We start from the raw sequence: 27249 nt of genomic DNA, 5'->3' as shown, positions 1-27249 counted from the left end.
TTCTGCGTTGTCCACCCGTTGTCTTGCGTTGTCCACCCGTTGTCTTGCGTGGTCCTCCGTTGTCCACCCGTTGTCCACCCGTGGTCTTGCGTTGTCCACCTGTTATCCTCCGTTGTCCACCCGTTGTCGTCCGTTTCCCACCCGTTGTCCTGCGTTGTCCACCCGTTGTCCACCGTTGTCCACCTGTTGTCCTCCGTTGTCAACCCGTTGTCTTGCGTTGTCCACCCGTTGTCGTCCGTTTCCCACCCGTTGTCCTGCGTTGTCCATCCGTTGTCCACCCGTTGTCCACCGTTGTCCACCTGTTGTCCTCCGTTGTCAACCCGTTGTCTTGCGTTGTCCACCCGTTGTCTTGCGTTGTCCATCCGTTGTCAACCCGTTGTCTTGCGTTGTCCACCTGTTGTCGTCCGTTTCCCACCCGTTGTCCTGCGTTGTCCATCCTTTGTCCACCCGTCGTGCACCGTTGTCCACCGTTGTCCACCCGTTGTCTTGCGTTGTCTATCCGTTGTCCACCCGTTATCTTGCGTTATTCACCCGTTGTCCACCGTTGTCCACCCGTTGTCTTGCGTTGTCCACCTGTTGTCCTCCGTTGTCCACCCGTTGTCTCGCGTTGTCCACCCGTTGTCCTCCGTTCCCCACCCGTAATCATGCGTTGTCCACCCGTTGTCCACCGTTGTCCACCCGTTGTCCATTCTCTTGCGCTGTCCAACCGTTGTTTTGCGTTGAGTACTAAAATTTCTTCCACAATTATTTTTTAAGCTGGTATTGGGTTGGAATAATACGGCGAAAATAGAGTCAGAGCTCATCTAATGAGATTGGATGCGAGTATCGGGGTGGATGTGGTCTGGGAACAGTATCAAAACCAGAAATCATAGAAATAATGAGAGAATACGGTTGCTCTTTGAAATGGCAACGGCGACCACATGTATTTGCGTGCTTGATCTAAGAAGGGCAACATTTGAAAAAGAGATGGTGCGAGGTTATGCGAAGGCCTCATTCGAACCCATGAAAACTGCACGCTCACTCCTGCCACCTGAAGAATTTATAGAGACATCACACCGAAGACAATGATTTCTCTGACTATATCTCAGTTATGGCATACCATAAAATAGGTCTTCACGTTAATCATTGGTAAATAAGGTGAGAGAAAGGTCACGAGTTATATGTACAGCAATTTCGATAGCAAAATTAAAAAATATTCAGCAGATATCTAAATGTATATGCAAAAATCCGTGCACCAAGCCAAAACCCGTGGCAACTTCCCGTGCATGAAGCCAGCAACAGTGCGGATCCAAAAGATCACCGGTGCACACAGCTGACGCCCGTGCGTTCGCTGCGCACATTTTTAGGCGTCCGTTCGAGCTTTCTTCATCCATTCCTGTGGATTTCTCGCAATAAATTTTAGAAGCACGCAAAACGCAAATAAATAAATATATTTACGCAAAACTAAATTGCATTAGAATCGGCTAAAGATACAATTTTCAATTTCCAAAAGGCACGAAACTAAAAATTAGCAAGAAAGGTTTCTTCTTGTCGAAAAAATCCGTACTTTAATTTGAGAGAGTTTGAAAACGATTCAGCGGTATGATAATAACAGGGATGAGCATTCTGTATCACCCGTTGCACTAGAAAGCAGTGAAGTGGTAATAAAACACGCAGTGCCGTGCCTGAACACGCACAAGGACATTTGGGAGTGTGACATTTTGCCGCCATTAAATTCAACGCACGACTCTTCGCCGCGAAGGCATTTCGCTGCGGGACATTTTGACGCTAAAGCACTCGGTTAGGGACAGTTTGCATTGATACATTTTAATTTTGCGACATTCTGACGCAGGACAACTAGCTGCGGACACTTCACCGCAAAATGATTTGACCGGCTTGATTTTCCAGTTTTCTCGGAAGGTTTGATTAGATTCTTTTAGGTTTCCGAAATTTTTTTGGTTTCTTGGGATTTTTGAATTGTTAAGGCTTTCTTGGGTTTCTTAAGTTTCTTAGGTTCCTTAGGTTTCTTAGGTCTGGTTTGTGTATTAGGGTTTTCAGGTTCTTTGGGTTTCTTAGTTTTCTTTGGTTTCTTGTGGATTTTTGGTTACTTCGTTTCTTAGGTTCTGGTTTTTTAGTTTTTTCTATAATTGATGACGTAGACTCTCAAAAGCGAGTTAAACGTTGTTTATGGTAGTTGCTACGGACCTGCATACATAGCAAAAAAATTTTTTGAAATCGGCTGGTAAATGACCACTAGCCAGCGGTTGTGATGATTAAATCCTAAAAAACCACTTTGCGAGAAAAACGCGTTCGAAAAGTAACTGCGTTACGTATTGTGATACTGGGTCGTTATCGCAACCTAACCACAGCACATCGCACGATTCTCAAACTGCCACCCCTTTGAAGCCTGGTTGTAGAGCACTGTTTTCTGCATATGATAGAGCATATAAGTCGATTTCGACCCCCGTGGCCGGGCGGTACCGTTTTCACGCTCTCCTGTAAAGTACTGTGTGACGTCATCAGTGCTAGTCCTATATAATTTTGCTCATATTTTCTCAGGTTTCTTAAGTTATACAGAGTACTCTGGTTATTTTTAAGCTAGTCTTAGGTTTTTGGTAGGTTATTTTCAGGTTGTTTTTATGCTATTCTTAGGTTATTCTGGTGTATTTCGGGTTTTTCTTATGGTTCTTGGACTTCGTACTTTGTTTTCGTAAAATTTTTTGGGAGTTTTCTTTTAGGTTCCTGAATAAATAAATTTAATTTATTTTCAATTTGCATTCGCTTTCATACGGCTGGACGGTGTTGGAATTGGACGTTTGTAAGATGTCGGTTGTGTGAGAACGGGCTGCAGCAAGCACATCCGGTGCGCTGTGCCGCTCAGCTTGGCAATCCCGAATGCAGCGGGTGTGCTAAATCTATAATCAATAGTAATTGGAAGTCTATGATCAGCAACGGTACCGAGAGACGTTTGTAGCCAATGAGACACTGCGAGATATTCGGCGCATTAAACTCAAAGTTCAAACCGCTTTCACCGAGTGCATTAAAGACTGCTGATAAATAAACTTTGGTTGATGAATGAGATGGACCACATTTAAAGAGAAACGCTACGCAACAAAGTATGATAGATTTGGTGATGTTTACAGAAAACAGGTGAAACTTTTTGCAAAACTTAGTAAATTTATTTATCGCACTCTGATAAGTTTTCCAGGAGGCGGCGCAATATGATTCGAACGCAGTATATCAATAGTCGAGTCAAGAGAATTTAATGACACATCATGTGATAATCGTAAAGATCGCGCAAGACATTTTCCGGTACTGGCGTTGGACTTAAATCTACATTTGGCGCTTACATGAAAAATCCTTTTATCTGAAAGCGGGACAAAGCATCAGCAATTTTATTATCAATACCGGATATATGCTTAATCGTCACTGTAAAATTACCACGTGCTGCTATAGCCACCATTCGCCGCATTAGCTCCAATACAATTCTGCTTCGCGATTTATAATTTTCCCACGCTTGAGATGCCCCTAGATTTTCACAGTTAAAAATTACTTTTTTTTCGAAATGTTGTCCACATGGTGGAAGTGCTACAAGTATGGGGATGATCTCAAGGCACTCTATGGAAAAGTAGACATCCAGAATGCTAGGTGTCCATCGTAGCTGAAACCATGCGCCGTTAAAATAACCACCGCACACGCGCGTAGAAGAAGCATCGGTGAATAACTGAATCGCATCGCAGCGAATCCAGTTGACCTCTAAAAATTCCGCTGTAATATTGAGCATAGCCATAATTTTAATCAGCTTGCCATGCAGTAAACTAAGCGAGACCGAACCGAGACGAATACCAAGAAATTTTAGTTTGTAGATGCGCCCTCAATTTTTTTTCGTAGCAAGCGGCACGCCCAATTAAATGCAAAGGTCACTAAATTTATTCATCAGCTGAGAATATAGCTGTAAATCGGAAGCGGTGGCTAGAAAGAAGGCGTCAACATAATGAAGCAAGTAAATATGACCAACTTTATGCAAAATATGCAGTAGACAGTATCAGATATCAAACAGAACAAATAGGTACGGAGAAGATCTCGAACCGAAAGGACGAAAAATATTAAATTAGAAAGAGCCGTTACACGGATAGCTAAGCAAAAGCCAGCCGCCCGGTCTGACAGGCACCAAACGGAACGCATGCTAAATGTTGAATTTAGCCATCAACGCACCTCTGCCCAGCTAGAGAAGAAGACGTACTGCATAGTCCACGCTACAAAATGTTAGCAAGTAATCGTCATTGTTGATGTAATCATTTACGCTTTCTCCAGTTGGGCGAGACATATCCATCAATATGCGGTATCTACCATCAGGCTTAGGCCTGAAACCAAGCGAATTAATGACAAATGTACTAATGGCGGAGAGGTAAATGGTCTAACTGACTGCAGTAGTAAAACTTCCGTATCAATTTGATTTTGGGGGTGTTGTGAATACAGACGCGCAAACGCTGCGTTAGGAGTAGATAAGTTACGAACGGGACCGCGACAGCCGATGTCAGCTCCATAACGTACCGGACAGAATCGCCAGTGGGTTTCAGACACCCTTGAAATCCAAAAAATTTGCCACGCGCAAAAACATTTTGCATTAGGGGGACTCAAATTCCAAAAAACTGCCGGTTGACACCCCCCATATTACACATCTGTAACGTAGTATGTGCAGTTCTAGTGAGACGTACGGCCGATCCGGATGCATTTTTAGGAAATGCGCGAAAGCGTCCGCTTTCAATAGCGTAAGGATGCTACTGGGCACCGTTGCCTGCTATTCCTTTGCACTGCGGTTCTTGGTATTTGCGCTGACCGCAGCTTACACATCGATGCTGGCGGCCGTATCGGCAAAATAGACCGGTGGTGCAGTGTCCTTTGTTCCATAAGTAGCAGACTTTGTCGATAATTTAGACTCCCCGTTGCCGGCGGGGAGCTTGAGAAACGACTGCCGAACCCAGGAGTTACGGCGGCTGCCGGCAATACAGCGCAGCAGTAACGGACACTCCGGTCGAGTATGGCCGAATTCACTGCAGTGATAGCACTGGATGATGTTTGTTCGACTCGCACCGCTGACGGGATGATGAGTATTATGCAAAATTGGTTGAGACAGATATATCTTCATTCTTTCGGGAACACTGCGAGACGTCATCAGGGTTGCGACAGACTGCAAGCCGAAACTGCCGGTCATAAGCAAACCATTGTTTGGTTGCAATGCCTTTCAACGCAGCTGTCTGACAATGTGATTAAGTGATCCATGCACTTAGACATCGGCAAACTCAATTCCGGATGCAATGCGCACCGATACATTTTAAGAACATTAAATGCTCTAAACCACTGGTGGAAATCGCGAATCGGTTCGGTCTTTGCCGCAGATGCCTTAGAAGTAGATGGTACATGTGCATGTGACATGCAGATGTTGGGCAAAAAGTCACCCACGTTACGAATTCTTTCTTACTGAACAATTTTTACAGTAAAGGGTTGTCAACGGTGTCAGCAGAATCTTAACATTTTCCGGAAGAGGATCGAAAATTGCAGTCGCTATACGGCTAAGAGTCGTAGCGGCATTATCAGTGAATGCGATGTCGGTAGCAGCACTTACATTTTCTGCATTACCTGGGTCAGACACTGATGACAACAAATTTGGATAAAAATTTAATAATCGCTAAAGGCGCTCATTAACATGACAAAAAGTTGTGTGACAGTGTCAGTATCTGGTTGGAAGTTGGAACCGTTAGAACCGTGAAATAAGCTACACGCCAGACAGAGACTCATTAGTAAAATAATATTCAGGCTGGCGGTGGGGAGACCTCCGATTGTTCACCCTTTGGAGCGCTCACGCTGCGTCGGTGGCGCAGCAGAACTGTGTCCTCTTTGGGCACAAAGGTGGCTCGATCCAACGAGGACGTCGACGAGGATGGAGATCCATCGCCAGCAGCCCGCAATGGCACTCGTTTTCCGCGAAGCCATCGGGAAACCACGTACAGCAACAGCAACAGCAGCAGCAGCAGCAGCACAAGCAGTGCCGCCATCGCGCAGTATCCCAGAACGGCTGCTGTGCTGTACGGGCTGTGAAAATTTTCATGTTACAGTTTGTAGCATAAGAATTTTCAGTTCAAAAATACCTTTTTGAGGAAAACGAAATCCTCGTCGAACGGCCATGGCGCACAAGGAGAGACAAAATAACAAAACAAAAAATAAAAACAGATAAAAGTTTGCAAGCAATCAATGCGCCAGGCCACCAGCTGCAAGCCGTGTATGGAATGGCCGAATGGTGAATGCGCTCGTACAAGTGTGAGTGGGTGGCCAGTTGACGGAAATTGGTACAGTGCAGCCAGTCGCTACTCGTTGCACTTGACGGAAATGTATATTGTACAGTGCCGCACTGTACAAATTTCCGTCAAGTGAAGGGTTAGTGTACAGTAGTATCCAACTACTAGAAATATAATGAAAATATTAAAAATTGCAATTTAATTTATATTCAAAAATAAAGACCGCCCCCACGGCGGGCCTTCTGTAAGGTTACTTTCAAACGCGCCGCCCCGGCGGCCATAAATCTGAAAGGAGGGGGGCGGCCGCCCCCACCGCCCCCCCCACCCCTCCAACGTGGACCTGGTGTCAGTAATGTCTTCCGACCAGTTCAGACGAACGATTCAAACTTGCGATCCTAGTCAATTTCACAAAGTTGCAGTCAGTTTCCAAGCAGTTTCAAAACGGTTTGCACTTGCAGTTTACGCTATAATGACACCACTCCAAGCAAAGCTGAAGTGAAATGTCGAATATTAAATGATTCGACATGTGCAAAACAGTTCAGTATAAGGAAATACTCTACAAGCGACATGTGTAGCACGTTGCACATGTGTAAGGAAACACATGTGTAAGGAAACCAGCGGTAGACTATTTAGGAAGACAACTGCCGCTCATACAAATTAACCACAATTAATTTTTTGGTGTTCACGGCATTTTCCATAAACATGGCAAAAGTGTCTGCAAAAACGTCGAAACAGCCTCGCGGCAAAATGTATCGGCGTCTAAACGGCGTGGTGAGGAAATGTTTCGCGGCGTAGTTTTCTCTGGATTGAATGTCCCGCGAGGAAACGTGGCGCGGCGAGATGTCCTTTCAAGGAATTGTCTGCGACCAAAATTAATGCAACTTGTTGTCCTCACCGAAATGTCTCGGAGACATTTGGTTTCTAAGCTAAATGAATCCAGGGAAGAGCAGTGGGTAGGCCGATCGAACCAGCACCAGTTACACAATTTTTATCTGCAGCAGCGTGGCATCCGCGTTTCATGATCTGCAGCAGCGCATCACCTCTACTCGGCATCAAAACCCTGCAGTCGGCCTGGCGCCTCATGCGATCTACTGCGGTTTACACCAAGCGGACCTACAGCGGTGTAGGCGTGCAAAAATACGTCAGTCTCCTGTAGCTGCGCGTTCATGATGGCGGCTGCTGCTCCCAGAACTGTTGATGTGAGCTTTAGCGCATCACAACCGCACGTGCTACTGGACCGTATTCGCTGATTTGAGCGATTTCCGATATAAACGCATGGGCAAAACTCATGAAAAGCGCAAGCATGCACCAAACATGCAGTGTAAGGGCTGAGCGGCGTAGCATAAAGACTGCTACGCGCTATTTTAAGAAAAAAATCACGTATTAAAATCGGTGTATTTGTTGTGTCGAATTTTCTACCAATTACAACATCATGCAAAAACCGTGTCTTTTATTTTTTTTCCACTTTTGCCCACCGGTGGTCAGTTAATTGACCACTGCAAAGACCTCCTTTTAAAGTCCTCGTTGCCTACTATATGATGCTGTTTAGGTCAGTTGTTGTTTGTCGAATTATTACATATTTAAACTTTTCACGATTAGGACCTTCTACGCCCAACGGTGTTGCTAAATACCCAAATCACCGCCGGTGACTTATGGTCAATACAAGCACATAAAAAATTCCCTTTCATAATATGAAATTTCTCATCCGAAAATCCAAGTTTTCACGAAGAAACTCCCACCAGTCTGGTAGTGTGCTTTGGAAGGTTAAAAAACGCCTTCGCTTGTCTCCATTCTGCGGCAACAAATATTTTTCTGCAGTAATTGGAACAATTGCAACAATTATTTTTCTGCAACGGGTGGGCAACGGGTGGGCAACGCAGGACAATGGTTGGACAACGCAGGACAACGGGCAAACAACGCAGGACAACGGGTGGACAACGCAAGACAACGGGCAAACAAAGCAGGACACCGGGCAAACAACGCAGGACAACGGGTGGACAACGCAAGACAACGGGCAAACAACGCAGGACAACGGGTGGACAACGCAGGACAACGGGCAAACAACGCACGACAACGGGCAAACAACGCAAGACAACGGGCAAACAACGCAGGACAACGGGCAAACAACGCAGGACAACGGGTGGACAACGCAAGACAACGGGCAAACAACGCAGGACAACGGGTGGACAACGCAGGACAACGGGTGGACAACGCAAGACAACGGGCAAACAACGCAGGACAACGGGCAAACAACGCAGGACAACGGGTGGACAACGCAAGACAACGGGCAAACAACGCAGGACAACGGGTGGACAACGCAGGACAACGGGCAAACAACGCAGGACAACGGGTGGACAACGCACGACAACGGGCAAACAACGCAGGACAACGGGCAACCAACGCAGGACAACGGGTGGACAACGCAAGACAACGGGCAAACAACGCAGGACAACGGGTGGACAACGCAGGACAACGGGTGGACAACGCAAGACAACGGGCAAACAACGCAGGACAACGGGTGGACAACGCAGGACAACGGGCAAACAACGCAAGACAACGGGCAAACAACGCAAGACAACGGGCAAACAACGCAGGACAACGGGTGGACAACGCAGGACAACGGGTGGACAACGCAGGACAACGGGCAAACAACGCAGGACAACGGGCAAACAACGCACGACGACGGGCAAACAACGCAGGACAACGGGTGGACAACGCAAGACAACGGGCAAACAACGCAGGACAACGGGCGAACAACGCAGGACAACGGGTGGACAACGCAAGACAACGGGCAAACAACGCAGGACAACGGGTGGACAACGCAAGACAACGGGCAAACAACGCAGGACAACGGGTGGACAACGCAGGACAACGGGTGGACAACGCAGGACAACGGGCAAACAACGCAAGACAACGGGCAAACAACGCAAGACAACGGGCAAACAACGCAGGACAACGGGTGGACAACGCAAGACAACGGGCAAACAACGCAGGACAACGGGTGGACAACGCAGGACAACGGGTGGACAACGCAGGACAACGGGTGGACAACGCAAGACAACGGGCAAACAACGCAGGACAACGGGTGGACAACGCAAGACAACGGGCAAACAAAGCAGGACACCGGGCAAACAACGCAGGACAACGGGTGGACAACGCAAGAGAACGGGCAAACAACGCAGGACAACGGGTGGACAACGCAGGACAAAGGGCAAACAACGCACGACAACGGGCAAACAACGCAGGACAACGGGTGGACAACGCAAGACAACGGGCAAACAACGCAGGACAACGGGTGGACAACGCAAGACAACGGGCAAACAAAGCAGGACACCGGGCAAACAACGCAGGACAACGGGTGGACAACGCAAGACAACGGGCAAACAACGCAGGACAACGGGTGGACAACGCAGGACAACGGGCAAACAACGCACGACAACGGGCAAACAACGCAGGACAACGGGTGGACTACGCAAGACAACGGGCAAACAACGCAGGACACCGGGCAAACAACGCAGGACAACGGGTGGACAACGCAAGACAACGGGCAAACAACGCAGGACAACAGGTGGACATCGCAGGACAACGGGCAAACAACGCACGACAACGGGCAAACACCGCAGGACAACGGGTGGACAACGCAAGACAACGGGCAAACAACGTAGGACAACGGGCAAACAACGCAGGACAACGGGTGGACAACGCAAGACAACGGGCAAACAACGCAGGACAACGGGTGGACAACGCAGGACAACGGGTGGACAACGGGCAAACAACGCAGGACAACGGGCAAACAACGCACGACGACGGGCAAACAACGCAGGACAACGGGTGGACAACGCAAGACAACGGGCAAACAACGCAGGACAATGGGCAAACAACGCAGGACAACGGGTGGACAACGCAAGACAACGGGCAAACAACGCAGGACAACGGGTGGACAACGCAAGACAACGGGCAAACAACGCAGGACAACGGGTGGACAACGCAGGACAACGGGTGGACAACGCAGGACAACGGGCAAACAACGCACGACAACGGACAAACAACGCACGACAACGGGCAAACAACGCAGGACAACGGGTGGACAACGCAAGACAACGGGCAAACAACGCAGGACAACGGGTGGACAACGCAGGACAACGGGCAAACAACGCAGGACAACGGGTGGACAACGCAAGACAACGGGCAAACAACGCAGGACAACGGGTGGACAACGCAAGACAACGGGCAAACAAAGCAGGACACCGGGCAAACAACGCAGGACAACGGGTGGACAACGCAAGACAAAGGGCAAACAACGCACGACAACGGGTGGACAACGCAAGACAACGGGCAAACAACGCAGGACAACGGGTGGACAACGCTAGACAACGGGCAAACAAAGCAGGACACCGGGCAAACAACGCAGGACAACGGGTGGACAACGCAAGACAACGGGCAAACAACGCAGGACAACGGGTGGACAACGCAGGACAACGGGCAAACAACGCACGACAACGGGCAAACAACGCAGGACAACGGGTGGACAACGCAAGACAACGGGCAAACAACGCAGGACACCGGGCAAACAACGCAGGACAACGGGTGGACAACGCAAGACAACGGGCAAACAACGCAGGACAACGGGTGGACAACGCAAGACAACGGGCAAACAACGCAGGACAGCGGGCAAACAACGCAGGACAACGGGTGGACAACGCAAGACAACGGGCAAACAACGCAGGACACCGGGCAAACAACGCAAGGTAACGACTGAACAACGAAGGGACGCTCATGGACAACTGGGAGACAACTGCGGTCAACGTAAACAACATGCGTGATTCCGCGTTCTAAAAAATTGACGTGTAGAAAACGTGCCATACCTAAAAAAATAGTCCAAGTTAGTACTGAGCAGCGCTGCATGACGTCGGTATGCGCAGATCAAAAGCACCGCCTTCGCAAGAGCACCGCGTCATGTAAGTATCAAAGTTTTCTTCACACTGTGCCAGTTGAATGGACTTTTAAAACTTTAGAAAGGATACTTGTCACTTGACAGCGATTGTCTATAATTACATGTCGATGAATTATTACAAGCAAATGAAGCAATCGTATACAAAAGGATTGCTTGTGCAGTTTTAAGCCTTAGGGCGATAAAAACGGAGGAAAACCGGTTCGCGTCGAATAAAGAATTTCCTTCCCCGCGGTTGGCATTGTCACTTTCTTCGTCCACCGAGCAGGCTTGTCGAGTCGGCTGACTGCTCAGATCTTCTTACAATTATGAACAACCTGCACCCTTTATTAATTACGCTTTCATCAGTATTGTTGGCTTGCTCTAAACAATCAGCAGTTCTTGCACAAGGTACGACAAGAATCCGGATACTCTTACATTTGTGGAAATGCGCATAAGTTGCCTACACATCGATTTATATTTTTACAGCTTTTATCCAATCGATTCATATTTTTAATGCTTTTATCCAGATGATCACGATGGGATCGATTCTTACATAGCAGAAAGCGGTTGGTAATTTATATTTTCACAAATTCCATCTAAAAAGTGTACAGAACTTAGTAAGGACAATTTACCAAACGTAGAGCGTAGTTAACGTACAGGTAATCGTATTGACAGATAAACTGCATCTCATCAAGAGAGACGTCAAACACGGAAAACCGGGTAAGCGCATCAGCAGCAGCCTCCCGCTGCCGTATATTTCATCCGTGCGGCAACCGATCCCCGACGATGATTGTACCGATATCGATAACGAAGATGACAGCGATATCGTTCCGTCCTTCAAAAAAGCGACGGCTCCTTGCCAGGTCAAACCCACTCCGCCGTTAGCGACACGACGAATATTCGTTACACCCGGAAAATGGCCTGTGACGCAACGGCCACCGCCCCGAGTTACCGAGCCGGACGACGAACCAGACGAGCCATCGACTAGGAGAAGAACTTCAGCGACAACGCCTGATGCACCTGACGATGAGACAACTCCACGACGAACCACGACAACGACGAGAAGAACGACGCCGACGGCAACGGAAGAAACAACGGAAGAGCCCACAACAACACCGACCACGACGACCACTAGAAAAACGACAACTACGCCAACTACTATCGAAGAACCGGAAACGACTACTACGCCGAAACGTAGGCGGTCGAGAAAACGGAGAGCAACAACGCCCACAACCACAACGACGACCTCGAGTCCGGATTATTGCGACGACGACGACTGTGAAGATGAGCCGACCACAGTGACAACCACCACCAGACGGCGTTCCCGGAAAACCCGAAGGCGAACCACTCTGGAGACTACCACGCGGTAATATGAAGCGCCTGCAATCCGCTTCGGCGCTTCGCTGCAGAAAACCGGTGACTTGGGTATCTGGCGAATAACACCTTCAACCGACAAAAAATGTGTAGAATGATAAAATTGTGCAGCGTCAAATTTTCCCGCTTGTTTTTTTGGCCTTTCTCGATGCTGGAAGAGTATCAACCCAAACTGGTTCCCTGACACGTTTCGTTCGTTCGTTTACGAGAAAATTACCCGGCGAAACAGTTTGCCTGAAAATTGGCCTTGCGGTTCTTTTCCAATAAGGAAAAGTACAAGAGAAACCGAGCGGACGGTTTTGCCTTTTACATCTGCAACATCAGTAAAGTATAGACAAACCTAATGACGCCTTTGTATGCAGGGAAGAAGAGACGACCGAAGCTCCACCACCTGTTCCACGAGGAGCCATCGACCCCTCGCGTACGCAACGATGTCCCAGCAACAAACTAGTGAAAATTCACAATCGGCAGTGGTTTACGCAGTCCTCCATCACCACAGACGAGGAGGGCACAAAGACCTTTATGAAGACCTCCATGATCTACTCCAAAGTGTGGTCTATGCCGAGTCGCGGTAGGTTTTATGAAGACAATTTCTTGACCGTAACCGGTAAATATACGGTTCTGATAACGGGATGGTGTCCTGCAGGGGAAACAAAAGACTATTTAGCATCGACCATCGTACATCGACAGTTCGCTGGAGATGTCCAGGCAGTGGCTACTCTGACGTTGCTACCATCGACACGAATATTTCAAACTGAATACAAAGTCCAGAGCATCTTCAATGGAGAAGTGTATCGAACCAAAGCGGAGACAAGATACGTGGAATGTGTAGATTTTACGGACTCGCCAAATTATCGTAAAGTCTGAGACAGCGACAGATTTTTGTTCGCAAAGTCTGAATCTGATTCGGCTAGAAAGTTTAGCAAATTCCGGAAAATAAAAAAACCCACACAAGTTCCGGTGTTGCTTTTGTCATTTTTTTTGCCGCCACGTCGTCGATACAGCGTATTATAATTGGTACACAAACTATTTTTTGCAGGCAAAACGATTTTATCAAGCTAACTTGATAGTGAGTGGATGCACTGATGACTGAGGTTAAGGAAGAAAATTGCGTATTTGTCTTGACCTCCTTTAAAATTCTCAAATCAGCTCCATCCGTTAACTTTTTCTCCCTGTCAGGTTTCGAAATTACTGTATACAAACGTACATCGAAAAAGAATAAAATGTTGAAAACTTGTCATCTAATACTCATGCGTCACGTGTTCGTCACTTGTATGCAGTTAGATACAAACCCGCTAGTTTAGTAGCAATGGCATGTGCCGCGCTGGATCGGCGTTGCCACAAGCGGTACCAACCGGTTCTTGCATGGAACTGCAACACATTAATTATGGTGTCAGTTTCACAAAGGCAGCAACTTTTTATATCAAAGAACAGTTGAATTGGTGCAGCCGCTGCTACAACAGTCCAAAGCAGATCGTACTTGGCACTATGCGTAGCAGTCGCGGTAGTTTTGCGCCTTATCACATTTCCTTGTCGACCGTCGCGGTATGGATTGTCATCCTTGCAGCACCACTTTCAGGTAACTCTTTATACTTATGAATTTTCGGCTGATTTTAAGGTGTACCGAACACTGTTTACACTGTTTCTTTTGGACTATGAAAGTATTTTCAAGACAGCCGACTTTCTTGTTCATTGCCGACTTTTTTGTTCAATGAACAAAAAAGTCGGCTGTCTTGAAAATACTTTCATAGTCCGAATATCTATATTCAACTACAGTAATTCAACGTATTCAATCTACGTAATCTTGAGTTTGGTGTGTTGGATCAAATTGGAAGTTGTTACAGGCGCAAAAATTCGTTCTGTGCAAAGTTGGTACTTTTCTGAGTGCAAACCTAATGAGTGTTTGTAACAGGAGATGAGTCCAATGGAGACGAGGGAGATGCAACTGGACCTGCGACTGCTCCGCGACTGTTCCAGGATGATCTCTTAGGATGCGACGCCAGCAGCAGTCCGCCGTGTCGGTTTCAGTCACGGCTCACTCCTTTTATTGCGTCACCTGATAACGGGCAGTACATAATACCTTTTACCATCAATTTTGACAACCTGCTCGAAGAAAGCCGTCCGAAAGGTACAGTTCGTCCAGTTGCCTCCAGGTCGTTCAAAGCAAACAGGCTCAATGTGAACAGTGTTTACTGTTTACTGCAGAAAAACTGCAGTAAAGCGAGGAACAACTTGTCCAACTTGCTAGCCATTATATGTTCGATTTTAAAGCTTGTATCCTGTTCTCTGTAGATCTTTCTCCGTTCTATCAGTTTATAATCGAAGCCCTGGCCAACATCGAGTTGAGCATTGACCGTTGTGCCACCTTCCGACAAACTGCCGATGTGGAGAGCATGATGGGCGACGTGCAGTTTAACATGCTGCGTGTAACCGCTCACGCGGGTCCCTTTTGTGCGGCACGATTCGGGGGTACCGAAGCCGACGCCGAACACGAAATCACCTGAATGAGCTGTGCGTGGGCAACCAGTCCGCGGTAATTCAGCGTTTGTTCATGTTGGCCATCGGACTACCGCATGAGCATGTCCGACCAGACCGGGATGATAACATTAGCATAAACCTGGAAAACGTTCCACCAGGTAAATATCTCAATGGACTTTATCCTCACTGGATTGATACTTACCGGATCGTGATGCAGTGTTGCTACTTGTCTTATAGAAAGAAGAACGGAATTTGATAAAATCGGTACAGCTGCTCTCGATATGGGTGATTATGATTACGAATCGCTTCTGCATCCGGATTCAAATTTTCTCGCACTGGATAAAACATTGCCGACAATTTCCGCCAAAAATAAAAATTTTAAGATTTGGGGAGCGACCAAATTAAGTGACAAGGATGTCATCAAACTAAAGCACCTACTGTGTGGAGGTAGCAGCAAGCACTTAAAATAAAACTTAGTATGTATAAATGATTATAGTTTCAAAATTAATTCAGAATTTTGTTATTAGTGCTATATGTCTTACTTTTTATGTCAGCTGTGTTGTTTCGGCTGCTAACTACTCTGTAGAACGAAAACATCGTCTCGCCGCCCAGTTATAATTACATGTTACCTGTAGAATAACTTATTTACAGCTGAAAAACTGCAAATTAATTCAAATTATTCCATTGCAATGATAATTTTGTAGAAAAGCTGCCGTCCACCAGCAAAGCCACAACTGCCAGCAGCATGAATGGGGACGCCACTTCCACTTCTGTCACAAAGAGGCTCTTCCATCTTCCACGGAAACTCAACCGGAGAACAGACGGAAAAAGCAGTTTCATTTCCCCGTCCGTTGGGGATCTAGTGGTTACGGATAACGATGGGAGCGATACCATTCAGCCATCCGCCATCACGGCAATCCCACTATCCGAAAACACCACACCGTCGTTAGATACCAAACCAGATGTGGCCACTTTGCCATTCGTTTCAGTGAATCCAGAGGAACCGACTGATGACGAGAGAAGAAGCAAGACAGATATGCGGACTGTGACCGTTACAAAAACCGTGACAGAAACGATGACACAGGTGACAACCATGCGGGTGGACGATAACAAGGTTACGGACAAAATGTTTCCCATAACGAAAACCCAGGATGTTGTACATAGTACAGTAGTCAGCAGACGGCCTAAGAGACCGACAACCACCGAAGTACCAGACACCACCACTCAGAATTTGTAAGTACAAGTGTTTCTTTTCAGAATCTTTGTACAACGAATAAAACTGCAAATGGTTTACTGCAATTTGCAGCGACATGCCGGAAACGTCGGCACTGCCTGCAGGGATCCCCATACCGGAAATGGCAATCCTACCCACTCCCACACAGAACTGCCCAGCTCGACAAATGATGAAACTGTACATTAACCAGACACTGGCCCGCACGTCTATACTGGTCGACGGTCTGCACACGCACACCATCCGAGATTATTCTAATTATTACTACTGGAACTGGTTTACACCAGACGCAGGTAATGGAGTACCGTAAAACCCGATATTAACGCCCCCCCCCCCCCCGTAATAAACGCCCCCTGTGGTTTTAAACGCCCCCTCCCGAAGCTCTCGAAAAAATAAAGGCCCAGGGCGTTAATATCGGGTTTTACGGTATATTGCTTATTACACAACCACCAAGAAGACTTTTGTGTGCAGACGCTTGAAGTAGATTACCAAGCTTCTGCGCTGCCTGGTTTTTCCGAACAATTAACGAGTTCAATCATAATAGTCAAGACAGTTTCTATTTTGTTCATGGAATATTATTTAGTCGTAGCAGGGACTCAGTTTTTCAAAGGCGGTAGATCTTACGGCGATTCTCTTTTGCAGAGGATGAAAGGGATTATTTAGCGTACACCGTTCACTATCCATTGTTTAACGGTGCCATTGCGACGGTTAGAACAATGAAATTCGAGGCTTCAACACGGGTCTTTTCCACAAAATACAGAATCCAGCAGTTGCCGAACGGTGGCAGTTTAATGCGGAAAAAGAACGAAACGCGTTATGTTGAGTGTGCTGATTATGTTGATGAACATGTAAGGAGATGACCGTTTGCATTCTGGTGGTGATTTTCGTACGTTTTGGCGTCTATATATAAGAGGCCGTGCGAAGAGACAATTGTTGATGCACGAGGCTGCTACGCACAATAAAAAGATCGAGACGAGCACAGCACTTTTATGAATTTCTCCATGCAGTTGTCAGAGTAAAACAAAATTAAAAGATTTAAATTCTTTTTATCATTTTTTTGAACAAGGCTAATAGCCTGTCTTTGTTCAAGAATCGCCTTCATAACTGTATGACCTTTACACAGCAAAAGTTTAGAGAAAAAAAATGGTGGCTTTCGATGGATCCAAAGCTCTTCAAACTTCTTATATATTTTATTTTCGTCGTTATTGTCCAGGTTTAGTTCAGCCGTTTTCAAAAGTTTCGACCGTAACTGCTGGGACAATAATGTGAGTACTCGAACAGTTTACTGTTTGACATTTAGTACGTATAACAACTTTTTACTGGTTAAACTTGGTTTAGTAAACCGGGCCGGAAATATTTCTTGCTGTGGCAATTTTGAATGTAGCAAACTGCCAGTTGAAAGCAATGGGGTATTATAGGGCATACACTTTGCGTAATGGCACAGTTACAAGAGCAGTCAAAATATTAATACAACACAGTGAAAGTATTAATTTAGGTTAAAAGCTTTATTTGACATCTCACGTGAATCATACCTATCTAGTGTGCATGTAAATTATGGAGTATGTACGAGCAAATTAGAGTATGTACGAGACGACGTACAAATTATGTACGTAATAACCCAAGATGCATGTTTTTCATAAATTGATAACATTATAAAATTAATGGCTGCCGGACTCTGCAATGTGAGACTGCTGATTTATATTTTGGGCAAAATACTCTAAAACGCAGAACACATGCTGCCGGAAGTATAAAATCTGACGTCAATATGAGCATGTGCACGTGTATTGTCAAATGAACAACCGTAACGGAAAACGAGCATTTGGTCCGTTGTACTGTTATCCCCGCGGCACTGGGCTAATAAAATTGTGGTGTATACTGCGCAGTCATCGATGAATGCAGATACATACATTTTCTTATTGGGAAATGTATAAGGAAGTTTATGCAGATGATTAACTGTGCTCCCTTTAAATTACAGTTGCGTATTAGGTGCGTTTTCCGCGCTTTATTTTGGTGTGTGTGTCATAAAATATTAACCATAAGCGTATGTGGAAAATTAATAATAATTTAGAAGACAACAATTGTACTGCGCGGAACTGGTGGAAATGAAAAAGATTAATTTCGCCTTTAGCAATATCAACCGGTTATGTCTCATTCGCAGATTCGTACGTACGTTGATACATTTAACAAGAAACTTGAGAATGTAGCAAATTTCTGGAAGTTAGCAATAACAGCATATGGAGATTGTCTTGCACGCAGTAGATTACACATGAATATACCGCACATTAACACTATGTGCTTCAGCAAAGACGGTTTATGCTCGGTGCGAACTGCCGTTTCAAGCATTGCTGTGTGTATATTCCTGGTGTATGGGACGCGTTTAGGTAAGGATGCCAATATGACAATATATAACATATTAACAATACTTGTAACGTACCTTGTTATTTAATGGTCATCAGAGGTACTTTGTCGTCAAAATGTGCACTGTGTGCACATAACTTAGGTGCTTCCAAAATGCAGTACTCCGAAGCTATAACAGTGTCGTGTAGTGTCTGCAGAGGATGGTGACTGGGACAGCGATTCCGACACTAAACCCGGCCAGCCGCTGTATCAGGATGATCTACTGGGATGTGATGCCACCAAGAATCCTCCATGTCCGCTGCAGACATCCCTCACGCCTTTCCCCAAGTTGCCCGACGATGAAAAGTACACTATTCCGTTTTCCATCAATTTTTTTCCAGGTGAAGTCAAACGAATTATACAGTTAGGTCCATACCATATGCAGAATTCTAAGTAATATGACGCTACTGTAGAAAACCCGCCGTTCTACCAGTTCGTCATCGAGGAGGCCTTACCGGAGATTGAAGTGGTCATGGACCGGTGCGCGGTTTTTCGCGGCATCGATCAGGTCGAAAGCATCGTTACCAGCTTCAATATGCTGCGCATTAAGTCCGGTCCGCATTGTGCGGCGAGATTTGGCGGAAATGCAGCGGACGCCGAACACACGATTGTCTTGAATGAGACGTGCGTCCGCAAACAGGTGGCTGTGGTGCGGCGGTTGTTTCTATTGGCCATGGGTCTGCCACATGAGCATGTACGACCGGACCGGGATGACTACATCAACATCAATCTGGACAATGTAAAACCCGGTATGATATCAGCATTAACGTTACCATTTAAAAAGTTTACACTAAACAATCTGCGTACTTGTAATTATCATGTTTATAATTTTAAGTTATTGTGGTACGTGGGATTACGATACGTTGTACATAATCTTGCGCTACTGTAATTAGCATCCGTTCATTAATAACTCAAGTACCGCGCAGAATGCACCTCCGTTAGCGGAAGTAAGTCATACTATGCAGTCTTAACGTGCATCATGATCTGTTGCGAAAACGTTTTTAATGGGGCGAATCTAACAGCTTTTATAAGATCGTTGTCGCATACTGTAACTAAAAAAATGATTAACTTTGATGACGATTTAAAATGATTAATTTAATGAATAATTTTGTATGTGTTTGAGAGCGGTTTTTGTAAACCTCCGTATCAGAAGTCCGGTTGTCAAACGATCTTCTTCCAACTTCGGGCATAAATAATGTTTAGATTGCCTTTTAATACGGAAACAGATCATCAACTGCATCAGTATCCACGACATTAGCGCTAAACGGGTCTTTTTAGGTAGGCAGGCAGAATTTAACAAAATCGAAGGCAAAATCCTGGATACGGGCGATTACGACTACGAATCGCTTCTGCATCCTGCCGCGAACTTTTTGTCGACGGATGACAAACTTCCAACAATCACAGCGAAGAAGGGCGCTAGCAAAATCGGCGGAGGAGACAATTTAAGTGACGGTGATGCGACGAAATTAAGGCATCTTATCTGCGGAGGTAAAACGCCAGCGTTGATTCACCTCAAACTACAATATATACTGATGTATCCGAAATAGTAATTATGTGAATAGAACATATTGACAGAACTGCTGCCAGCCAAATCTAAGCCGACGGATCCACCAGCAACCACGTCCACAACTGAAGAATCAACGCCAAAGAAAAAAGAAATAACCTCTCCCATTCCGATTAACGCTAGCCGTTCTCGTAAACGCGCTAGCAGCTTAGCTGCTAACGCGTTGCCGACAACTACAACACCGACAACAACTACAACACCGACAACAACTACAACAACGATGCCGACAACTACAACACCGACAACAGACAATGAGGAAGGCAACGGCGTGCGGCCGTCTAAATCCACGGTGAAATCGACGACGTCAACCATCGTCACACCAACACTCGCGGAAAGTCCCCGTGTGGTCACTCAACAAACACCCGCAACTGCCAGGAAAACCACCGAGCCGAATGACGATGGAGGCGACGCCGAAGCCACAACACAAGCGTCAAAACCGACGTCAACCGAGCGGAAACCGATCCCGGTAACTGATAGACAACCTGGGGAAGTGGTAGAGTTTGTCGAACCGGTAACCGTTGGGCTTGAATCGCCGATTCGAAATGTGTGGAAAACGACACCCAGCACGAGCCTCCCGTCTACAGTGACAACAGACGAGACTGACGTACGCGAGGAAACAACAGAGACAACAACCAGGAAGACGAAGAAAAGGAAACCAACTACATTAGCCACAACACCACAACCCACCGATGACGAAGATATCGTGACGAACACCCCGTCCAAAGGTCACGAAAGCATGTAAGGCCACCATAATACTCTCCTGTTAGATCTGAATATGTTTCTAATGCACGCGCTTTTACGATGTCAATAGGTATTCTTGATTCAGTATCAATGAAAGTATTTTGAAAGAAGGTTTTATGTGCGGCTAGAATTGTCACGTACGGTAGCACGACCACGTGGAAAGAAGAAGAACTGCCGTTTTGTTTCGAAAATTTCCCGAAGAGCATTTTTTATGCGCCGTGCATTAAGCACATTGCAGCAGGATTGGCGTAAAGGGAATAGTGACATCCGACAACTGGGTTAGCAATTTTCGTATTTTCAGCTTGGTTATGCAGAACCCGCAACAGGGACTACCCCACCCTCCGGTTATTGCCCCCACTCGCACAATACAAACCTGCCGTGAAGGGCAGTATGTGCTGGTGTACAACAATCAGACTTACGGACGGTCCATAACGCAGACTCTAGAAGGGGGCGCTGTTATTCACACCCTAAGGACGTACACCATGCTGAACTCTTACAACTGGTTTCCTTATGAAGCGAGTAAGTGGCGTTTATTCTGTTTATTCTAGTAAGGGTAGCCTCTAATATCCGACTGTGTGCTTGCTTGAATAGGTGAGTCGAAGGATTACTTGGATACCACGGTAAATAATCCCGGGTTCACTGGCATCGTATTGGATGTCAGTACTTTGAGGTTTGCAGTGTCTACGCGGGTATTCGAAACGCAATACCAAGTGGAGAAGCTGGTTAACGGCGAAGTACAGCGGAAGAAGAACGAAACGAGAATTGCTAAATGTGTTAATGAGGATGAAATTAATTGGGAGAAGAAGGGTTAACAGGCTGTAATTCGAGCGGGAATGTTCTTTATCGAAACATAGTTAGCAAAATGTGTGATATATGTAGCTTTATTGGTCAAATCATACTTGGGGGCAAAGTAAAGAAAGAAACATGTATACTACAACAAGAAAATCTCATTTAATTTATCCAGCCCTTCCATCGTGCCAAGCACTGACGCCGCGTTACCCCGCTGAATCTCTATCGACAAGCGCTGTCTTAAAAATTCATGCGAGCGTGCTTCGCCAGTTTGCTGCTGAAGTATCTTCCCCAGTTCTTTGATAAATGCGATTGCTGACGGTCCCCATGGACCCATGGTTTCAAAGGCAATTGGAACGAATAGGTAACGGCCAGCTAGGTAAATATAGAGTCTGGATTTCTTATCCTCAGCTTGCACGGCGGCCGCTCCCACTGTGGTCGAAGTTGCTTTGACATGTGACGGCGCAACCGTGTCTACACATGTCACGTCCCATGCGAGACACAGCCCGCGTTTCCACGCAAATGTCGTGCAACCGTCTGGGCGGCGTTCCGTAGTGTGAGAGGTTCCACGCGGCTCCAGTTTTGCGGGCACACCGACGGACACACATCCTCGGCAGATGATACTGTTAAGCCCGCCGTGGCGCGGGTGCCTTCCGGCGGAGAAATCACATGACAGCCCGTGGTGACCGTAACCATCCACGGGTTTGAGACATTTGACGCAGTCGTGAGGTTCACAGATCGTAGCGCCGAGGCGGAGACCAACGCTGATCTTCAATTCGTCGTCGCCCAGCAGGTTACCAATGTGAGCGGATGGCAGGGCGTTCAACCAGATCCCAGCTTCAGGTCTGGACTGAGCAAGCAGGCGCGCTTTATTTAGCTCGTCACCCTGAAACACCTCGAGCAGGGAGGAGAGGGAAACGTTGCATAATGGCAAGTCCCAAGCCTTTTGGGACTTCCGGTATGCTAACTCTGGAATCTCTGGCTGGCGGGCTTTCAGTTTCCATGACTCCACTGCACCAGAAACATCGACAACACCGTGGTCAGGCAGTAATGAAGAGAGCAAGCCGGATACGGAATGAATCGAAGCCAAGAAGGCTGGTAAAGATAATTCTTCCGACCGACGAATGCCAATTCCACCTCTGCTAACCGGGAGGGTTGCCTGACGCCAAGGCGGGTAGTCGTTGTGGTTGGTTCGTACGTTCGACAAATTCTGGAAACAAGCGCGCATCGTTTCATCCAGCTGGTATAGCAGGGTAGGATATTTCCATGCATTACAGCACCGTAACATATAAATGATTTTCGGGGCGCCGAGACAATTCTTCAGTAGGAACAGTGCTTGGTGGCTGGGAAGCAGTTGAAGCCGTTCGCACACCATCTTCAAGGTGCTGGCTTTCTCGATGAGTAGCGGCCCAATTGCTTCATCTAGAACAGGCGCGCCAAGTAGGGACATAGTAGACGCCGACAAAATGCGCAATCGCGGGAAACGATCAATGTATTCCGCTGTGACATTCCCCTGCGACTCAAGTGTTCCACCAAAAACAAACAGTTCACATTTGGCTTCATTAACCTGCAGTCCGATAGCACGAGCGCGTTCAATTATTCGACTGAAACATTCCGCCACTGTCGCCGGAGCTCCGCCCAGGGTCCCATCGTCCAAGAACCAGGCGTTGAGTTCGGCGTTCAACGAGGATATCAGTGGGTGTAGTGCGAGGCTGAACAGCAGCGGGCCTAGCGGGTCGCCTTGTTGGACACCGGATTCCGACGATAGTGTCAGGTCGTCCACGTAAAGGGTAGAGTGATGGCCGTAGGCTGCGGTGAGAAAATCGCTGTACTCTGGAAAGCGTTCTTTCGCTGCGGTTAAAACGGCTTCGCGAGACAAGGTGTTAAAGGCGTTTTTGAAATCCACCTTGAGAACAACCTTGGTCGTGTCGCCAGTGGATTCGATAAATTTCCTGGTCGCGTGAACAATCGCTTCTGCTCCGCCGCGCACGTTTACTCCCAATTGTTGCGGAGACAAAATGGCTGCTGAACGGTCTTTTAGTCGGGCGCAAATTATCTTAGCTGTCAACCGGCGGAGAGTCATCCCAACTGCGATGGGGCGCAACCCGCCTTCCTTCTTTCTTAAGGCGATCAGTTTGCCACCAAAAAATGCAGGGCGTACTCCAACGGGAATGTTTCCGTCGATGGCGATGTTCATGACGGTCGCCAGAGCGTCGCAAAGGGGGGCAGATTGGGCGTCCAGCTTGGCTCCGACCATATCTGCAAGGTGCTGCGGTCTTAACCCATCCGGCCCAGCGGCAGAACCCTTTGGGAAGCTGTGAACGGCAGCGAAGACTTCCTCCCGAGTAATGCGGGCGGCCGCTTGAGGAGGCGGATCGGGGCGAACTACAAGGGGTGGGTCGCTCTCGGGGTGCTTTTCACGGAGTTCTGCTAGGACGTCAGGAGTCGGTCGGAGGACAGCGTCAGTCGACATGACGATTCTCATCGCTCCCGAAATTGAGCCGTCGTCAATTTTTTGCCCAACCTTGCGCACAAGATCATCCTGGTCTGTACGCTTCTTCCTGGCGGGCGGCGAAGGTGTAGGAGGGACTGCGGCGCCACTATCAAAAATCCCGATGTTCTGCTTAACCGTGGACGCTAGGGACCCTGAATGTCCAGACTTGCTCTTTACGGGCTGACGGAGAGCCGTGGGCGCGAAGGACAGCAGCTTCGACCAAGAGTTACTGTCATTATTGGTGGCGACCTGCTGGAGAACCTTTAACAGCGACGCCCTGGCAGCAGGCCTTGCTCCATGTGGGATACGCCGCATGATTCGTTCCTTCGATGGGCGAAACGGTTCTGTTGGGGGCGTGGGCGCAGGAGCGGAGGAATTGTCGCTCGTGGAAGGTGTGACGGGGATCTTCTCCATAGTCGTGGACAACGTTTTTGGGCAAGCGTTCTTGTGGTTTCCCCATCCTCGTAGCTGCTTGCCACAACCAGAGCAAGAAAATAACTGCGACGGCATGTGACCGCTACAAAATTGAAGCACACAGGCAGAACAAGAGCTCTAGGGAACATAAGAACGCGACCGTTCAACGAGGAAACGACGTACCCACATTACTTGGGGTTCATGTAAATTCCCCCCAAGTAACATCGTCGAAGGCCCAAATTGTGTCACATGGCGATCCTTGACGAGCTCCCGTACTTCGTAACAGTAAACATCCACAGACGAAGTTTCCAGATATCGAAATGTGTGATTGGATTGCTTGATTGCAAGACTATCGTTATACAGTTTCATAGTACGACGAAGAGAGTGGGTGATTTGATTATGTAGAGAGAATTATGTAAATAATTTTCATTGAACACCAAATTTATAAAGGTCTCACAAGTGACACGCGCTTTATAACAGCAAAGACATACTTTCTCACTGATCACTGTTGATAATACTTTCTCACTGAGATATCCAGGAAGACGCTCATACGGTCAAACATCTTTCTGGCTGAATTTATTTTGCAAAATCACAATCTTTCAATTATGATAGTTCGGCTAATTCAGAAAACAAGGTGAAACAGGCACCCTTTAGACACCCTTGATTAGGTTTGTCATTAGAAGGGCTGGCAAACCTAATAGCTCATTACCTAATCCTTGGCTCTAATAAAGTGTCTTCGCGGTATCTGCACTGGTAACCTTATATCCTCCGATCGCACACATTAGCTGGAATTCGCGCTAATCGCAATTTTCACCTGAAAACTGATATCATGCAACTCTCTCGAGAGTTCCACGTGCGCTGACGGAATTCCGTACAAGGTGGCTAATTACTCAATTCTTAATCACGCACGTTGCTGTGCGCATTTCCAAATCCGGTTCGGGTACGAAATAATTGCTACTAAACTGTTGTGTTTCGTCCCATTCTGCCTGGAATACCGCAACACATGCACGAGCTTTCCTTTAAATGTTGATGATCTATTTGGTTAATGGGCGCGGCACCAGTACTGTTTCAATATTAATTTTAGCCTTAACTTCAGAAAGAAATTCTAATTAATCTGTTTTGGAGGTTTAGCAGCAACAAGCGATATTCGATGTCCTGATAAAAACTGTTCCGCTGCAGTATACGGTGATAACTCGTAAGCTCAAGATGCCGTTCAACGGAACAAACCATACTTCACCGGCGTCGGGGCCGGTTTGGCATTTTGGAGCGATTTATTCCACAGTCTTATGTATACTTACAATTTTTAATAATGCAACGGTTATACTGGCATTCCTTCGCAATCGCAGTCTACGTTTAAACGCTTTCAGTTGCTATTTAACAAACCTAACGATCGCTAATCTCTTTCACGCGGTGTTTTATAAGCCAGTAGAGATAATTTTCCTGTTGTCGCCGGACACCTTGCACAGTGGACCATTCTGTGCAGCATACATTCACTTGGTGTACCTGTTCAACGCCATGATGATGCAGTCGCATGTTTTGATCACCACCAACCGCATCTGGGCGGTCAGTTTTCCGTTGTTCTACCAGCGCCACCATTCTACTAAAACCGCTCTGCTTTTATGCGTCGGAATGTGGATAATTTTCTGCTTATTTTTACTGCCCGGTTTACTGGTTGACGCGACGATTCGCAATACCGCCGACAATGTTAACTGCCTGATGACTACGGAAGGTCATCCGCTACAGGAGAAATGGAGTATGGCTATTGAATTCCTGCTGTACATTCTCCCGGTTTTTATTATTCTATTTGCCTATCCGGTGATATGTTGGAAACGCCATCAACGGCATAAAGCGCGAATGGTGATTCGGCCCCGGCTGAACACCGGCGAAGGTGCCGTTGTCCCGTCGCTGGCGAAGGCGTCGCGGAGAGATTCCTCGGATGGCATATCCACCGCTGACAATTCGCCGCAGCAGCGAACGTCAACGTCCAAGTCGTTCACGGTGTTGACGCTGTTGACCGTGGCGGTTGTGATCTGCTGGACGCCGCTGGTTAGTTTCTTCACGATTTCCTTGTTTGCCAAGCGCTACATTGCGGAGCTGTATGAAGTGGGGCAGATATTATGGGCGCTGGAGCCGGCATTGGATCCGGTTCTGTTTTCCATTGCGCTTAAGGATTTGCGCGTCGAAATTCGAAATTTATTTCACGCATAATTATTACGATTATTATGCCACGATTTTCCATTTTAAAATGAATATTACAGATTTAAGTAATATCATTTCTATTAATCTGAAAATTCCTGTGCGGGAAGGCGAACGCTTCATTGGATGTGGACGGGGTCACTACCAAATGCACTATAAACTACCATTAATTAAAATTTGTTTGCGTTGATACAAGTGAATTATTCATATGATATATGGCACAATTCGATGTTTTCACTTATAATTCCATTTTTGAACTAGTGATCTTAATAATCTAGCATTTGATAACCGTATCACACTTTGGTGTATTACGAAACATCTCGTTCACAATAATTGTCTTACTGTTGAAAGATAGGCTGCTGC

General features: G+C 46.8%; 5 protein-coding genes across 8 annotated transcripts; 4 read left to right on the top strand and 1 right to left on the bottom strand.

The window, feature by feature from the left end:
• Positions 1-11492: 11492 nt before the first annotated feature.
• On the top strand, positions 11493-13551 carry LOC129596304 (uncharacterized). Of its 2 annotated transcripts, XM_055493542.1 has the most exons (5): positions 11493-11616; positions 11736-11774; positions 11884-12574; positions 12945-13153; positions 13229-13551. In XM_055493542.1, the coding sequence occupies exons 1-5, from the start codon at positions 11535-11537 to the stop codon at positions 13447-13449; spliced, it is 1242 nt and encodes a 413-aa protein (XP_055349517.1). In that variant the 5' UTR covers positions 11493-11534; the 3' UTR covers positions 13450-13551. The 2 variants fall into 2 exon arrangements, with proteins under 2 accessions (XP_055349517.1, XP_055349519.1); XM_055493544.1 differs by lacking the exon at positions 11736-11774 and having other exon boundaries at positions 11520-11616.
• Positions 13552-14023: 472 nt separating this feature from the next.
• On the top strand, positions 14024-17282 carry LOC129596303 (uncharacterized). 2 transcript variants are annotated; one of them, XM_055493540.1, is made up of 7 exons: positions 14024-14161; positions 14495-14710; positions 14875-15218; positions 15298-15507; positions 15765-16293; positions 16367-16584; positions 16934-17282. In XM_055493540.1, exons 3-7 carry the CDS (start codon positions 15134-15136, stop codon positions 17149-17151), a joined length of 1260 nt encoding a protein of 419 aa, XP_055349515.1. In that variant the 5' UTR covers positions 14024-14161; positions 14495-14710; positions 14875-15133; the 3' UTR covers positions 17152-17282. The 2 variants fall into 2 exon arrangements, with proteins under 2 accessions (XP_055349515.1, XP_055349516.1); XM_055493541.1 differs by lacking the exon at positions 14024-14161 and adding an exon at positions 14277-14395.
• Positions 17283-18360: 1078 nt separating this feature from the next.
• Positions 18361-21933, top strand: LOC129596280 (mucin-2-like). 2 transcript variants are annotated; one of them, XM_055493516.1, is made up of 8 exons: positions 18361-18672; positions 18838-19029; positions 19102-19437; positions 19967-20176; positions 20264-20990; positions 21295-21512; positions 21585-21613; positions 21672-21933. In XM_055493516.1, the coding sequence occupies exons 1-8, from the start codon at positions 18435-18437 to the stop codon at positions 21813-21815; spliced, it is 2094 nt and encodes a 697-aa protein (XP_055349491.1). In that variant the 5' UTR covers positions 18361-18434; the 3' UTR covers positions 21816-21933. The 2 variants fall into 2 exon arrangements, with proteins under 2 accessions (XP_055349491.1, XP_055349490.1); XM_055493515.1 differs by having other exon boundaries at positions 18375-18672; positions 21585-21933.
• On the bottom strand, positions 21591-25068 carry LOC129596279 (uncharacterized). The gene is made up of 2 exons (XM_055493514.1): positions 24874-25068; positions 21591-24793 (listed from the first exon to the last, which is right to left on the bottom strand). The coding sequence occupies exon 2, from the start codon at positions 24784-24786 to the stop codon at positions 21925-21927; it is 2862 nt and encodes a 953-aa protein (XP_055349489.1). The 5' UTR covers positions 24787-24793; positions 24874-25068; the 3' UTR covers positions 21591-21924.
• Positions 25069-26205: 1137 nt separating this feature from the next.
• On the top strand, positions 26206-26898 carry LOC129596322 (cannabinoid receptor type 1B-like). The gene has a single exon (XM_055493560.1). The coding sequence runs from the start codon at positions 26206-26208 to the stop codon at positions 26896-26898; it is 693 nt and encodes a 230-aa protein (XP_055349535.1).
• Positions 26899-27249: the final 351 nt, after the last annotated feature.

Source organism: Paramacrobiotus metropolitanus, unplaced genomic scaffold (genome assembly GCF_019649055.1).
Source record: "Paramacrobiotus metropolitanus isolate TYO unplaced genomic scaffold, Prichtersi_v1.0 Parri_scaffold0000088, whole genome shotgun sequence".
NCBI classification, from domain to species: domain Eukaryota; kingdom Metazoa; phylum Tardigrada; class Eutardigrada; order Parachela; family Macrobiotidae; genus Paramacrobiotus; species Paramacrobiotus metropolitanus.
The sequence above is the reverse complement of the archived record's forward strand: the minus strand, read 5'-3'. Positions and strand labels throughout refer to the sequence as shown.

Coding starts and splice junctions, on each gene's coding strand:
- LOC129596280 (XM_055493515.1), top strand. CDS start 18,435: ATGTCTCATTCGCAGATTCGTACGTACGTTGATACATTTAACAAGAAA. Junction 19,030..19,101: donor TTCCATCAATTTTTTTCCAG/GTGAAGTCAAAC, acceptor ACGCTACTGTAG/AAAACCCGCCGTTCTACCAG. Junction 20,991..21,294: donor TCCAAAGGTCACGAAAGCAT/GTAAGGCCACCA, acceptor TCGTATTTTCAG/CTTGGTTATGCAGAACCCGC.
- LOC129596322 (XM_055493560.1), top strand. CDS start 26,206: ATGATGATGCAGTCGCATGTTTTGATCACCACCAACCGCATCTGGGCG.
- LOC129596304 (XM_055493542.1), top strand. CDS start 11,535: ATGAACAACCTGCACCCTTTATTAATTACGCTTTCATCAGTATTGTTG. Junction 12,575..12,944: donor ACTCTGGAGACTACCACGCG/GTAATATGAAGC, acceptor CTTTGTATGCAG/GGAAGAAGAGACGACCGAAG. Junction 13,154..13,228: donor GTGGTCTATGCCGAGTCGCG/GTAGGTTTTATG, acceptor GGTGTCCTGCAG/GGGAAACAAAAGACTATTTA.
- LOC129596303 (XM_055493540.1), top strand. CDS start 15,134: ATGTTGGCCATCGGACTACCGCATGAGCATGTCCGACCAGACCGGGAT. Junction 16,294..16,366: donor GACACCACCACTCAGAATTT/GTAAGTACAAGT, acceptor TGCAATTTGCAG/CGACATGCCGGAAACGTCGG. Junction 16,585..16,933: donor CTGGTTTACACCAGACGCAG/GTAATGGAGTAC, acceptor TCTCTTTTGCAG/AGGATGAAAGGGATTATTTA.
- LOC129596279 (XM_055493514.1), bottom strand. CDS start 24,786: ATGCCGTCGCAGTTATTTTCTTGCTCTGGTTGTGGCAAGCAGCTACGA.